A 12,939-nucleotide genomic window follows, 5' to 3' on the forward strand; every position below is an offset into this window, starting at 1 on the left:
TATCTTTATTTATAAATAAGACTACGTTTTATTACAGATTTCATGTTTTGTAAAGTAATATTAACTTAAAATTTAGGTAAAGTTTATTATAATAAAATTGACTAGGTATTATGTATTGAACTATTTATGAACATTTAATTTCATGCTGCCCACATTTAATCTTTATACGAGAGAGTGTGTTAGAGATTTTACACTATCTATATAGAGATAAGTCAAATTATATTATTTAGATGAATATAAATATTATCTTATAATTACATTATGTAAGGTTAAATGAAACATGAAAAATAATTAAGAAAATATGTTTAGTAGTAAGAAGATTTCAAAAAAAGAATTCTTAATTAAATTAAACCTGCTATTTTATGTGAACTAAACTCCTTTAACAACTAATTGAAAATGACTTCATCCGTGTTTAGACGAGTGGTTGAAAAATGGATTTTACAAAATAATATCTTAATTAAAAGTAATTTTGGGAAAAAGGTTCACTTTCAAAAACAGTTTACATTTTGTTCCAGCCCTCTCACTTTTTGTATAAAATTCTCACTGTAGTTTGTTTCACGTCAAAGGATTTTGAACCCGTACACGTACTCATACCTCAGTGCAAGGTCAAATTTGTGAACACCTAAATTGTATTCTTACTTATAAGATAAGACCGTAATAGTTAAACTTTCAACGTAATTTTGAATAATCACATGTTAATCTAACTATATATACTTAATTGCATGTTTGAAATAATAGATTTATTTCTTCCTCATTTTAATTCCATGCTAAAAAGTTTAAATAATAAATACCTGTTTTCACTCTCTTTTTGTCTTTGTTAAAATGTGATTTTGGAAGTCTGAATAGATTTTGGCAGTGTTTTGAATCAACCAAACATAATTTTTGTTTGTAAAATGCTGATATGTTTGGCTGCCTCTAATTGCTATATATATAATAACGAATCAACTCAAACCCTAAAACTTGTTTCTGTTCTGTGCCTAATAAAGAAGAATGTTCCTTTTGGTAATAAAAAAGAAGAATGATCCTTTTGGTAATAAAAAAGAAGAATGATGTTCTTAACCTGCCAGCTTTATCGCATATGTGCCAACATTAAAACTGGTTGGTAATGAAAGTGAAGATAACCTAGTAACTCAATATACATTTCCTATTCAAGCATAACCAAAGTTGAATGAAGTAGTAAATGTGTCTAGAATTTAGACAAAATTTTGGGGTGTGGAATTGTGGTAAGTTAGTGAGCTAGAGATTTTTTGTGGCTACCTAGGCGACACTATATAGTTAGTGGCCTAACAATGGACAAACAAGGATTAAGTTCAACTTTTTGGGTACTAAGATAAGGTACAAACAAGATATATCAGAAAGTATGTCAAATTAGTATGCAAGCATAAAAGGTTGTCATTCTATTGTTTAGCTGATTAAACATATTATGGAGGGTATACGGCAGGGAGATGAAAAACAAACATAAGGGAACCTTTTTCAGGTTTCCTCTTTTATTTCCTCTCTTGCACTATTGTTTTATCCCTTTTGGTACCCTAAGCAAAGAGTCGATTTAAGAAAGCACACTCATCTGTTAACCAATACAGGAAAGGGAGTTTCCAGAGCGAGAAAGAGTGTGTTTTTAAGAGAGGTAGAGAGAGAAAAGAGAGATGGGAAGAGGGAGGGTTGAACTGAAGAGGATAGAGAACAAAATCAACAGGCAAGTCACATTTGCCAAGAGAAGAAATGGCTTGCTCAAGAAGGCCTATGAGCTCTCAGTCCTTTGTGATGCTGAGGTTGCCCTCATCATCTTTTCCAACCGTGGCAAGCTCTATGAGTTCAGCAGCACCTCCAGGTATATGTACATACATAAATAAACTCTTTATGCTTATGTCTGTCTCATGTTTGATTGTTTGAATGAGAACACAAGTGCAAACATGTCAGCAATTACTTCCCTTTTTGTGCACTAATAATGTTCCTGTTAATTTGGAGCACTTTTTGTGCAAGATCTGTGCTTCAGTGCTGCTTCTCCTAAGCCTAGCTACTTCCTGATTGATTCAAACAACTTATGATTAAGTTTTCAGCAGCTCACACCCAAAATCAAAGGCCCTTTTTACCTCACGTCTTTCTTCTTTCCATTTTTTTGTTTCTTTTTCCTTACTTGTGGGAAGTGTAAAGTTCCGATCTTTCTTCTCTGTTCGCTTTCCATAATTTTATATGAAACAAACCAAGTTGTTTTATTAAACTCCTATACTTTTAAGTGTGAAGATCTGAAATTCTATCTTTTAACCTCCTCTATATGAGGAATGAAGGAGTGTCAAAGGTGGGAAAATTTTCGTTTTGGTCTCTTTCAGATGTTCTTCTGGAAAACTTTGCTGCTTCTATTTCATCTGGGATACACATACCCTCTTGAACTAGGGCAAGCTCATTTCTGGAACAGACGAGTGTAGAAGTCGTTGATCTTTTGTTTTATTTTGGTAAAAGAACTTAAAAATAGTGTGACTTTGTCTTCTAACAGTCTTCTTAGTCTTTTTGGCGAAATTTGTTACTTTTTTTTTTTTAACTTGGGTGATCATGAATATAAACCATGAACTGGCCCTCCTGATACTAAACACTTGAATTTTTTTAATATTTCTGATTAGAGATGGAGCCTTAACAGTTCAAGCCAGGGTTTACTGTTATGATTTGGTGTCAGAGATGGGATGTTTGATGCGAAAACCTGTTTTACTTTGCATTAAAATTTAAGGATTACGCAGACTCAGAGAGGGAGAGAGACAGAAAAAGGGTGTCCTTTAGCTTCTAAGGCTGTGAATCTACGTCTATCCTCAAAACCGTTGTGGAATAGCTTGTTTGATCTACAAAAACTAAAAGACAAAAACACTTTTCTCACTATACTTGCTGAAACAATTATAGAGAGCAATTATTTTCCTTTTTCACATATTGAAATGAAAGAATGGAAGGTCAGAATTTGAGCAAGTGAGCAGTAATCTAACAAAAACTCTTCAATCTGTCTTGATCCCTTCCAGTTCTCCGTTAATCTATATCTTCTTCCTTTCACTTTCTCTTCTCTTCATTCAGTGACATTTTACATCAAACTTTCTTCTTATTTTCTTCCAATAGAAGTCTCTCTTGTGCACTGGAATGTGTTTGCGGCTGTTATTGTAGTAAGTTTTGCTTGATTGTTGAAAAACTGTCTTAGGCTTCAGGACTTTGAATATATACGAATGCTGGTGTCCGTGTTCTATCAAGAAGCGTCATTGTTTTCGGCTTTTTTCATAATGATATTAATATAACGCCTCCAAACGTTAGTGTATTATGGTAATTGTCATTGTTGTATAACCATTGGATCATTGTATGTCACTCAAAAACGTAATTTTTGACGGGTTAGCTGCTGGTATAATTAAAAAACGGTTCCATTTATGAACTCTTCTGCATTTGTGGTCACAATGCCCAGTTAAAAATATTTTTGCTTTAAATCTACTTTGTAAAAGGTTTTGCTTTTCTTTTCTTTTTTTGTTTCATTTGTTTGACCTTAAGTTCATTTACTTAGTTATTACTTTTGTTTTGGTTAATTTAATTTTTCACTGTTTTGATAGTGTTTTATATTATTATCAAATTGCCACAACGTGAGATTAATATATTTATAAAACTAAGTGTTTGATATCAAACTTAATGATGTAATTAATAGCTTAGGATTGGGTGAAAGTGTTCTTAATAAAGATAAAACAAAACACATTTTATAATATACCCACAGGCTGAATGAGTTGGATGTTAAAATTTTATGCATTTTAGATGTTCAAGGTGGAAAAAAAATGAAAATATCTGAAGCATAGAAGTTTGTAATGTGATCAATAATTCAGCTTAACTCAATGTCTGGACACAAATCAAGATAAATAATACAAAAATGTCAGCTAAGATGATTCCTCTCTCCCTGTCAACATGCCATTAACAATGTTTGAAAAATCCTATAACAGACTCAAAAATATATAAAGAATAGGAAATGCATCAAAAGTGATGTTTTAACTCCTAAAAGTGACACAATACAATACTTATCTTTTCAAATAATCATCTTCCATATAAATCTAAGCAAAGGGAACACCAAAATTCAAACTTTAAGATATTTTAACACTGGTTACTAAAGTCACAGCCGTAAACATTCAAATGGTGCAATTTTAGGCAACTTAACAGAGCAAAACCTGTTGATTTTCTAACACACAAACACACACACACGCATATATATATATATATATATATATATATATATATATATATATATATATATATATATATATATATATATATATAAAAGCATGCACTTTTCTTTTTCTAGGGTTTGGGGTGTACGCTTTTCTCACTAAAAATTGCAGTTTTAAACCTTATCATTTTTCATTTTTTTGTTCAAAAGTTTTCCTCGTTTACAGATCAATGATCCCATAGTTTTTATTGAGTGATTTTTTTGTAACACAGTATGATGAAAACACTGGAGAAGTACCAGAAGTACAGTTACAGTGCACTGGAGACCACCCGACCAATTAACGACATTCAGGTAAATCTTCTTGTATTAAAAGAAATCATTTTCTTGGTTTAAACAAAGGTTCCGTGGACTTTATGAATTCTCTCCATATAAATATATCTGTTTTTTTTCCTTACTGTATCACCTCTCCAATGACCTAGCTTTTTGTCATGCATTCTATTTGTGATATATGAAATAATCTTTTGCTGAAAAAGACAACTCAGTTTGAGCCCTAGTGATTCGAGTTTGTCTAGTAACCATTGCTTGCTGTTAACTTGTTGAACCTTTAGGTGATTCCTTCTTATTAATTTTGTTAACAAAACAGAAAATAGCTACTTTGTGATAGATATATTAAGTATCTAACAAGAAATATGTCATTTGACAGAACTACCAGGAATATTTGAGATTAAAAGCAAGGGTAGAAGTCTTGCAACGATCACAAAGGTAATTAACATGAGAAGAGATTCCATGACATTAATGCACCTTGTTGGTACCTGTGGTTTTGGTCTTAAATCTCATATTGTATCTATTTTTTTTTGTTTAATCTCTTTTGTACTTTATATGAATATTTTGCTGTCATTGATTCTAAATGATGCAGGAACCTACTTGGGGAAGATCTTGCCCAAATGAATACAACTGATCTTGAGCAGCTAGAGAATCAACTAGAGGTAGCACTGAAGAATATTAGGTCAACAAAGGTAATAACTTATTGGACAACTTCAATTTCACTTATAAGTATTATCAACTTATTTCTACTTCTTAGCTCTTCGCAAATGCTTTCACTTCTTTTGTGTTTTACCTTAAGATTTCTTGGATATTGTAATAAATATTTCACAATTTTTTCAGACTCAATTCATGCTTGACCAGCTTGCTGATCTTCACCACCGGGTATGCTTGCGTTTTTTCATCCTTAGTTTCTGACACTGTCTTATTCTTTGGTGTAACCTTGGCTTTCACGAACTGAATGCAGGAAACATTGCTAGTTGAAACTAACAATGTGTTAAGGAGTAAGGTAACAACTATTTCCAATTCAAATGCTATTTTTTATTTATTTGAAGTTCTGAAGTTATATATAGGTGATCTGATGAAACTCCAATTATTTGATGAAGCATTGTCAATGTTCCATTGGGTAGTAAACATGAGGAAATGGACAGATTTTTATCCATAACTGATAGTGCACCTAAAGGTTCAACTTAACTTAGGTTTTGGTTTAAAATGATTTGTGTTGAAATTGAAACAGTTGGAAGAAAGTAATAACTCACAAGTGAGTCTGGCTTTGGAAGCTGGAGGACCTAACATCCATTACACAAACTTTCCTCCTCAAACAGAGGGATTCTTCCAACCAGCAGGAGTGAATTCCAACTTGCAAATCGGGTAAAGTCATTCCCAGAAAAAAATTCTCAAAACACATTTTGGTTTATACATATAGATATGCATATATTTACTTCAAAGTGTGTTTGTTGATAACAGATTCAACCAGATTGGTGGTGATGATGCAAACGTTGGAGCTTCATCCTTGAGTATGCATGGATTCGCCTCTGGGTGGATGCTTTGATGACATTGATTTTACATATAACAAGGAAGCGCGTCATGGATGTGTAGAACACCCATAGTTTTATATATGTTCTCATATCGTTTTTTTTATGCATTATTTGTCAATGTTTAAATGAATAAAAAAGGTTGCCAGTAGTATTGTCATAAACATTTTATGAACCTAAAACGCTGTATATTTGCATTAAAGTTTAGACTTTAAGCTTTTATTATAATTAGCTTCAGATCTATGATTGTTTTTTCATATTATTTAAGATAAATTAAATTTTAAGCTTAAGAAGTGTCAATAAAATTTATTTTAAGCCTGCTTATATATATGGATTGATGAAATTCTCTTCTAATGAAAATTGTTAGGAGAGTCGTTTTACTATTAAGTTTGACACTTAATGTGATTAAAAAAATTATGTTTAACACTCACTAATAATCCGGAATAGCAAAAAGCCAATGATAAAAAGTAACAATATAACTAGATGTATAATGGCCCAATAAATTATGGACAATGGACAATGAAAATAGTCCCCATCTTTGTATTTGGGCTGACCTTTGTTATAGAGTTCTGAACCCAAAACAAACAGTACATTTTAAAACTGAAATGCCAGTAATATATAATTAATTGTTAATGGAAAATTTCACCGCATCTTTCTTAAGAAGATTAGCATCGGATTCTGCTTCGACGTTCAGAAACGCAGTGTTCTTCACATCGCATGGTCTTCTCCAACAGGTTAGGGTCCCATTTACACAGCCGTTCACCTTGGAATCAAAAATGTGATTTGTGGATTTGTTCTTTTCTTACTATTAGTTATGAAATTCATAGAATTCGTATTTCGGTGTGGCTTAATTTTAAAACTGCTTTGGTTGCAAATTATAAGCTCAAGCTGCCTTGACAACGGTTCATTTTAATGCTCCAAAAGCTTAGAGCCGAAGGAAAAGCAGGAGACTTGCAGTCTTGTTAATAGTAAAGAAAGATCTCATAGGCAGTGCAGAGGCTCGTGATCTTGACACAAACACGACACATAGAAAGTGAAACTATGTTAAGCAAGAATTTGTATTCAAAACTAATATGTTAAACAGTACGAGATAAGGTGTACCTGATCTCATGGTTTCTCAGCCTAATCAGCCCCAGCATTCCCACCCTAGTAGAGCACATGTGTTCGATAATGAATATGCTGATATCTGCTTATCCTATGAAGGACTTCCATTCTTATGAGAAGAATGATGTATAGAAGCATTGGGTACAAACAAAATCTCAGGGATAAAATATGAAATAGACATAAGTTTATATACACATAAGAAATTTTTCTTATTAAGAAACCTTTTGGAGTGGTACCAAAAGCAAATCCGTGAGGGCTTAATCCAAAATGGACAATATCTTATTAGTATGGAGATATATGGATATGTGTATATATTGAACCTATACAAACATCTGACATGGTTTATTTAAGAGTCTAAATTAATAAGTCATGGCTGAATCTTAAATATGTTATCACAGGCAAACCCATCTTAGCAACAAGTTAATTGTGGTACCATTGACCATACTTTGTTAAATGTAAGCAACAGGCGTCATCATTATACAATTTTGAAAATGTTTTAAATAATAAGCATGCCACTTTTAGGAGTATAAAATTGAAGAAAAGGGTCAAATATTGTTTAGAGGCTTTTTCTTTCGTAATCATTCAATATAGGGTCGAATGAAAAAGAATAGTATGATTAGAGAAATCTATTTTTCAAATTTGAACACTAATGATTCGTTTAAGCTCATTCCATTTTATCTATGAGTAATTATAAAAAAAAAATTGCATTATAAACTAGTGGTTAGGAGTTTCCTTTCTTATTAACTAGTTTGTAAATTTTTTTATTCAGATTTGTCATCTTATTCTGATTTGATTCATTTCATCTAGTTATAGGTTCACTTTCTTCATTTGCTCATTAGGAGCAGAAGCACAAGTTGAGAACGATCACGAATTCAGAAGAGCATACTCCCTACAGTTGGCTAGGTCCTTTTTTTATTTTCTCTTTCTCGTGTTTGGATCTAATTAGCTATAATTTCTCTAATATTACAAGTTTATCATTCTTATGGTGTGAGATTTATCTGTCTATTCTATAGCAAAAACTTTCTACTTTTATTTACACGTAAATTGGTTCAGTTTTGGATTTTACAATCTTAATCTCTGCTGGGTTAGGATTGTACTTGTTCATGTATGGTGAGCACTGGAAGTTGGCATAGGTAAAAGGGATTGCATTGTTTATGTAACCTAGAACAACAAACCTGTAACCTGTAATGCAGGGTTGTAGCTGTTAATGCAGGGTTTCCCTTTTATTCGTAGTTCTTTTTCTTTTGTTATTCTTAAAATTTTATTGTTTGCTTTTGGGAGAGTATGTTTGATAGGGAAACTTGCAATGACAGTGTTATTACATTGTTCCTAGTTTCATGAGATAGGGATTGTAGGTATATAGATAAACAATTCTATGTTATTTTCTGAGTTGTATTTTCTTTTTGGCAAATCATGGGCCAGTAGTTATATAAACTACTTATATAACTACTGCACAATTTGATAAACATATGAATTAATCAGTTCAATTTGATAAACATAAATTTATTTGAATGTTTTACAGATTGACTTAAGGAAGCCAAACGCTTGAGTTCTCCTGAAGATGTTGAAGCATTTAAACTGAACAGTTTGGACAAGGAATATCTACTTTGGAAAATAACTTATGAGGCAGTAAGCAATGCATAGGATTTTTCCACAACGATTTGCAATATGGTAACATAATGCTTTATGAAGAGTCTTCTGCTGTCACCATTATAGTGAGTCCTTGTTTATAGTATTGAGTATTACTATCTAATAATTGTTTACTTTTATAGCTCAAACTAGTTAGAGAATGTAAATTTTTGCATACTAACAAATAATGAATGTTGTACTTTTATAACAGGATTGTGAATATGCAAGTTTCAATCGTGTGGCATATGATACAGCAAACCAATTCAATGAGATGGCTGCCAATTATCACACATACCCCACATATTCTCGACTTCACTAAATACCGTGGTATATGAATAATCATTGTATTACTAATCTAGAGAAAACCTTTTTGAATTGAGAAATATTAGTTATTATTAGTTAGTATCATTTCTCATAATGAGAAATATTAGTTAAATATATGTCAACTCACCCCTTAAACCACTGAGTCGAGCAATTGCTTGATGAAGTTGAGAAGTATGCTCGTGCAAGACATCTATATTGGGACATTTGGGGAATGATTTCGGTAATCATCACTTTCTCACTTTAGCATTGATTTTTCTATTTTTAAGCTTCTTAGTATCTATACTATTTCCATTAATAAAAGCATCATGGGGATTATTGCACTCATGAATAACCAAATTGTAGTCTAGTTATTGAAATAAATAGTCTAAAATATTGTAAATTTTCCAAAAGGACGATTCTACATAATATAGATTTTCCAAATGAATATAAAATATTTTGGTATAAATGGTATTTAATTATCTTCTGAATTCCTTGTGGAGGTGCATGTAAATAAAATTGGCTTTAAGTACAAGGAATATGCAGAACAGAGGTTCCAACAGTATTGGTCAAGGAAAACTTCTATTGAAAGCTCTAATGGCTCTTCTCAAGAAGATAATGGTAATAGTACAAAATCATTACGATGCTTTTAATAAACTTGTATTTGTAAACATAAAATTTTGATTTCAGTTCCATTTACTTTCTTTCAGCATTAGCTCCAATAAAAATTTGAAGGTCTTAAACATTATCTACACATAATTTCACTAACCTTAATAAATTGTGTTTATATGTAGCATCAAATATTGCTATTCTAACTAGTTATTTGTTTGCAGGGGAGCAAGCAGCCACATTGACCAGTAACCATAAACCAGTTTATTGAAGATCTAAAAGAAGATGAGGTTGTTGTTCAGGTATATTATATAAGATTACTATAAAAGTATAATGCTAATACCAAATGGGTTATGAAAAGGTTGAAGCTTGCTGCTAAAATTTGCCTTTTTTCTATTGTGGCAAGGTAGATGATGCCATGAATACTTATAATTTTCCTCTTAGACTAGGTTTTGCCCTGTTTCTGAGAAGCTCTTTGAAACAATCCATGATGAACCAGACCTTGCCCTTTAACATTACTCTAGTTCTAGATGTCTACTTGTTCCAACCCAAATGATCCCATAATTTATATAACATTGGGTGAATATTGCTGTAACATGTCTGCGAATTTGTCATAATTTCTATTGGATACATTGTTAGATAATTTGCTTTCTTTTATTGGTGTTTTATATAAAATTATGATTCTCCTATCCTCTCCTAGGTGTGTTGAGACAACAACCCAGGTCCCAGCACAAGCTTCCTTCAGTACCTCTGAATTTCTTCACAGGGCTGCCTGCAAAAACTGATTGCATGCTTTGATTCATAGATACTGCACAAACTACAAATGGACCTGCTTTGTTTTTATTGTTTAGCACCAGATTTTGTGGGTTTACATTTTATTATGTCATAGGATTTTCTGTTTTTGAACTTTGTGTTAGTAATCCTGGTTAAATTTGTAATTTTGTAGGTTAAATACATGTGGATATCAGTATTTTCCCACTATGATATTAAAATAAAGCAGTTGATTTTGTGAATCCTTTTTATAACAACATTAAAATAAATATAAATATATATATATATATATATATATATATATATATATAAATATATAGTACCCAATACAATTTCATGAGAATCAAAATATTTATTAATTTCGCAAACATTAACGAAACAAAATTAGTAAAATAAAAAAGTAATTTTAAAAAATTGTAAAAAAACAAATATTTTAGTTCAAAAATATTTGAAACTATAATACAACACATACACACAAATATTAGACTAATAGTAATTGAAATTCAATATAAATATTTCATTTATTGTACTTTAATTTATTTTGGAGGATGATAAATAAGATTGGTGACCGTGACATTAAGTTATTAGATTAAGTTAGTAAACAAAATCTCTTTAGGCTATGATAAAATTATACTTATATAAAGAGTTAGAAAATGAAAATAAGTGTATTAGAAACAAAAATTAGTATTTTACATGATAAAAATAAATAATAAATAAATTTTTTAAAAAAGTTAAAGCAATCAAATGTGCATTTTATAAATAATTTGATATGTCGTTAAATAAAATAAAAAAACTGTATAATTAAAGATATAATAAGGTAAAAAATAACTTGGAGATATAAGAAAACCTTTTATATATCAAACTAATCAAATTGTTGAGAGATAATGATTTTTTTAGTAAAACAAGTTTTCTAAATGTAACAAAATAAAAAATGGAAGAGAATAAATAACATGTTTTATATATTACTTATTAAATTAATGTTTTATTGAATATTTGTAATTGAGAGTTAAATGTAAGAAATAAAAACTATTTAATAATACATTAGAACATAACTTGATAAGAGAAAAATTACCGAACCAAACCAAATAATTAGAAGAGATAAAAAATATGTAAGGAAAAAAATAATTATTACAAAACAAAAGATTTTAAGAGAATAATATATATATATATATATATATATATATATATATATATATATATATATATATATATATATATTGGAAATAGGGATCATGATAGGGATGAGTATTAGAGCGGGTACAAGGACGGGAAAAATATATAATGTTCATCCACTTCTCCATACACAATTGAAAAATCAATTACCCATGTTCATACTGAGTAAAAAAAAATGATATTTAATAGAAATTATTTTGTAGAGAAAATAAAAACTCTCTGCAAATTAATATTTATTAAGATGATTATGGGAAGTTGTATAAAAGCTAATAATATTAGTGATTTTAATTCTTTATTGAAAATATTTATAACCTACACAAATTATAATATATTTTTCATCATTCTTCCAATTTTTCTCATTCAACATTTTACACTCACTTTACTTTTTCTCCAAATTCCAAAAATCTAAGTATGTTCTCATTTCATAAAGTTCATCTCTGTCATCTTTGTTATCAAACCATAATTGTAAGTGCTATTGCTCGTAATATAATAGTTGGATGTAATATATATTAACTTTTTTAACTTTTACTATTCAGTATATTTTTTTTTAATTATTCTTATGTTCGCATGATATTATATATTTTGAAAAAGAAAAGGATGATGAATTTGAGAGATGAATTGTTTTCATTTGAGTATGTACCTAAAGATAGATTTACATATAGACTTTTTTTTATCACCCACGAATTTGTTCGGATTTGGAGTGATTTCCTTTAAAATGTTAGTTTTGCCCTCAACATTTTGTAAAATACCAAAGTCCATATAGATGAAGAGCAGAGAGGTTGAAGATGAAGAAGATAAAAAAAAATCTTGAAGGAGGTTGAAGAAGACTATGTATTTGGTTCTTCCACTCCACAAAACAAATTTAATGAACGTGACATTGTATTGGGTTCCGATGCTGGTGTAAAATTCACTCTCACTCACCTTAAAATCCTCTAAAAAAAATATAATCAACTTACTCTCAAATCCACTCAAATCTATTCATTCTCTTTCCACCTAATTCATCCTTCTAAAGTAAACATATCCTAAAACTTATTAAACAGTAGTGTGAATGTTAGAATAAAAATAAAAAATATATTGTTTATGTTTTTATATTAATTTGATGCATGGAATTTTATCCGAGTAAAGTATTTACCATATAGGTATTTTCATACATTTAACTATATTATAAATTTTATAATTATTTTGATAAAATTTAATTATTTTTATTATTCAAAATTTTGTTAACCTGAATCAATAAATAAATATAGTTTTTTTATATAGTGTGAGTCCCGACGAGAAAACAATATTTAAATTTTCTTTATTTTAGAATAATTAATATATTATGTAGAT

General features: G+C 30.1%; 2 protein-coding genes across 8 annotated transcripts; both read left to right on the plus strand.

Moving 5' to 3' along the window:
• The first annotated feature begins 1,429 nt into the window (after positions 1-1,429).
• Positions 1,430-6,231, plus strand: LOC108335703 (MADS-box protein EJ2). The gene is made up of 8 exons (XM_017571820.2): positions 1,430-1,828; positions 4,441-4,519; positions 4,872-4,930; positions 5,085-5,184; positions 5,333-5,374; positions 5,457-5,498; positions 5,727-5,860; positions 5,957-6,231. The coding sequence occupies exons 1-8, from the start codon at positions 1,644-1,646 to the stop codon at positions 6,039-6,041; spliced, it is 726 nt and encodes a 241-aa protein (XP_017427309.1). The 5' UTR covers positions 1,430-1,643; the 3' UTR covers positions 6,042-6,231.
• Positions 6,232-6,640: 409 nt separating this feature from the next.
• LOC108337472 (probable choline kinase 3) lies at positions 6,641-10,673 on the plus strand. Of its 7 annotated transcripts, none has more exons than XM_052867893.1 (8): positions 6,665-6,758; positions 7,936-8,031; positions 8,651-8,799; positions 8,969-9,084; positions 9,246-9,301; positions 9,561-9,678; positions 9,891-9,968; positions 10,367-10,673. In XM_052867893.1, the coding sequence occupies exons 3-7, from the start codon at positions 8,765-8,767 to the stop codon at positions 9,935-9,937; spliced, it is 372 nt and encodes a 123-aa protein (XP_052723853.1). In that variant the 5' UTR covers positions 6,665-6,758; positions 7,936-8,031; positions 8,651-8,764; the 3' UTR covers positions 9,938-9,968; positions 10,367-10,673. The 7 variants fall into 7 exon arrangements, 3 of the variants coding, with proteins under 3 accessions (XP_052723856.1, XP_052723853.1, XP_052723858.1); XM_052867898.1 differs by having other exon boundaries at positions 7,942-8,031; XM_052867896.1 differs by lacking the exon at positions 7,936-8,031 and having other exon boundaries at positions 6,641-6,758.
• The last annotated feature ends 2,266 nt before the right edge of the window (positions 10,674-12,939 follow it).

The sequence above is a fragment of the Vigna angularis genome, chromosome 1, assembly GCF_016808095.1.
Source record: "Vigna angularis cultivar LongXiaoDou No.4 chromosome 1, ASM1680809v1, whole genome shotgun sequence".
In the NCBI taxonomy this organism is placed as follows: domain Eukaryota; kingdom Viridiplantae; phylum Streptophyta; class Magnoliopsida; order Fabales; family Fabaceae; genus Vigna; species Vigna angularis.

Excerpts from the sequence above, each read along its gene's own strand:
- LOC108335703 (XM_017571820.2), top strand. The coding sequence starts at position 1,644 with ATGGGAAGAGGGAGGGTTGAACTGAAGAGGATAGAGAACAAAATCAAC. Across the intron at positions 5,185-5,332 it reads AGAATATTAGGTCAACAAAG|ACTCAATTCATGCTTGACCA; the intron begins GTAATAACTTAT and ends CAATTTTTTCAG. Across the intron at positions 5,861-5,956 it reads AATTCCAACTTGCAAATCGG|ATTCAACCAGATTGGTGGTG; the intron begins GTAAAGTCATTC and ends TGTTGATAACAG.
- LOC108337472 (XM_052867896.1), top strand. The coding sequence starts at position 8,765 with ATGCATAGGATTTTTCCACAACGATTTGCAATATG. Across the intron at positions 9,302-9,560 it reads ACATTTGGGGAATGATTTCG|GTGCATGTAAATAAAATTGG; the intron begins GTAATCATCACT and ends TTCCTTGTGGAG. Across the intron at positions 9,679-9,890 it reads CTCTTCTCAAGAAGATAATG|GGGAGCAAGCAGCCACATTG; the intron begins GTAATAGTACAA and ends ATTTGTTTGCAG.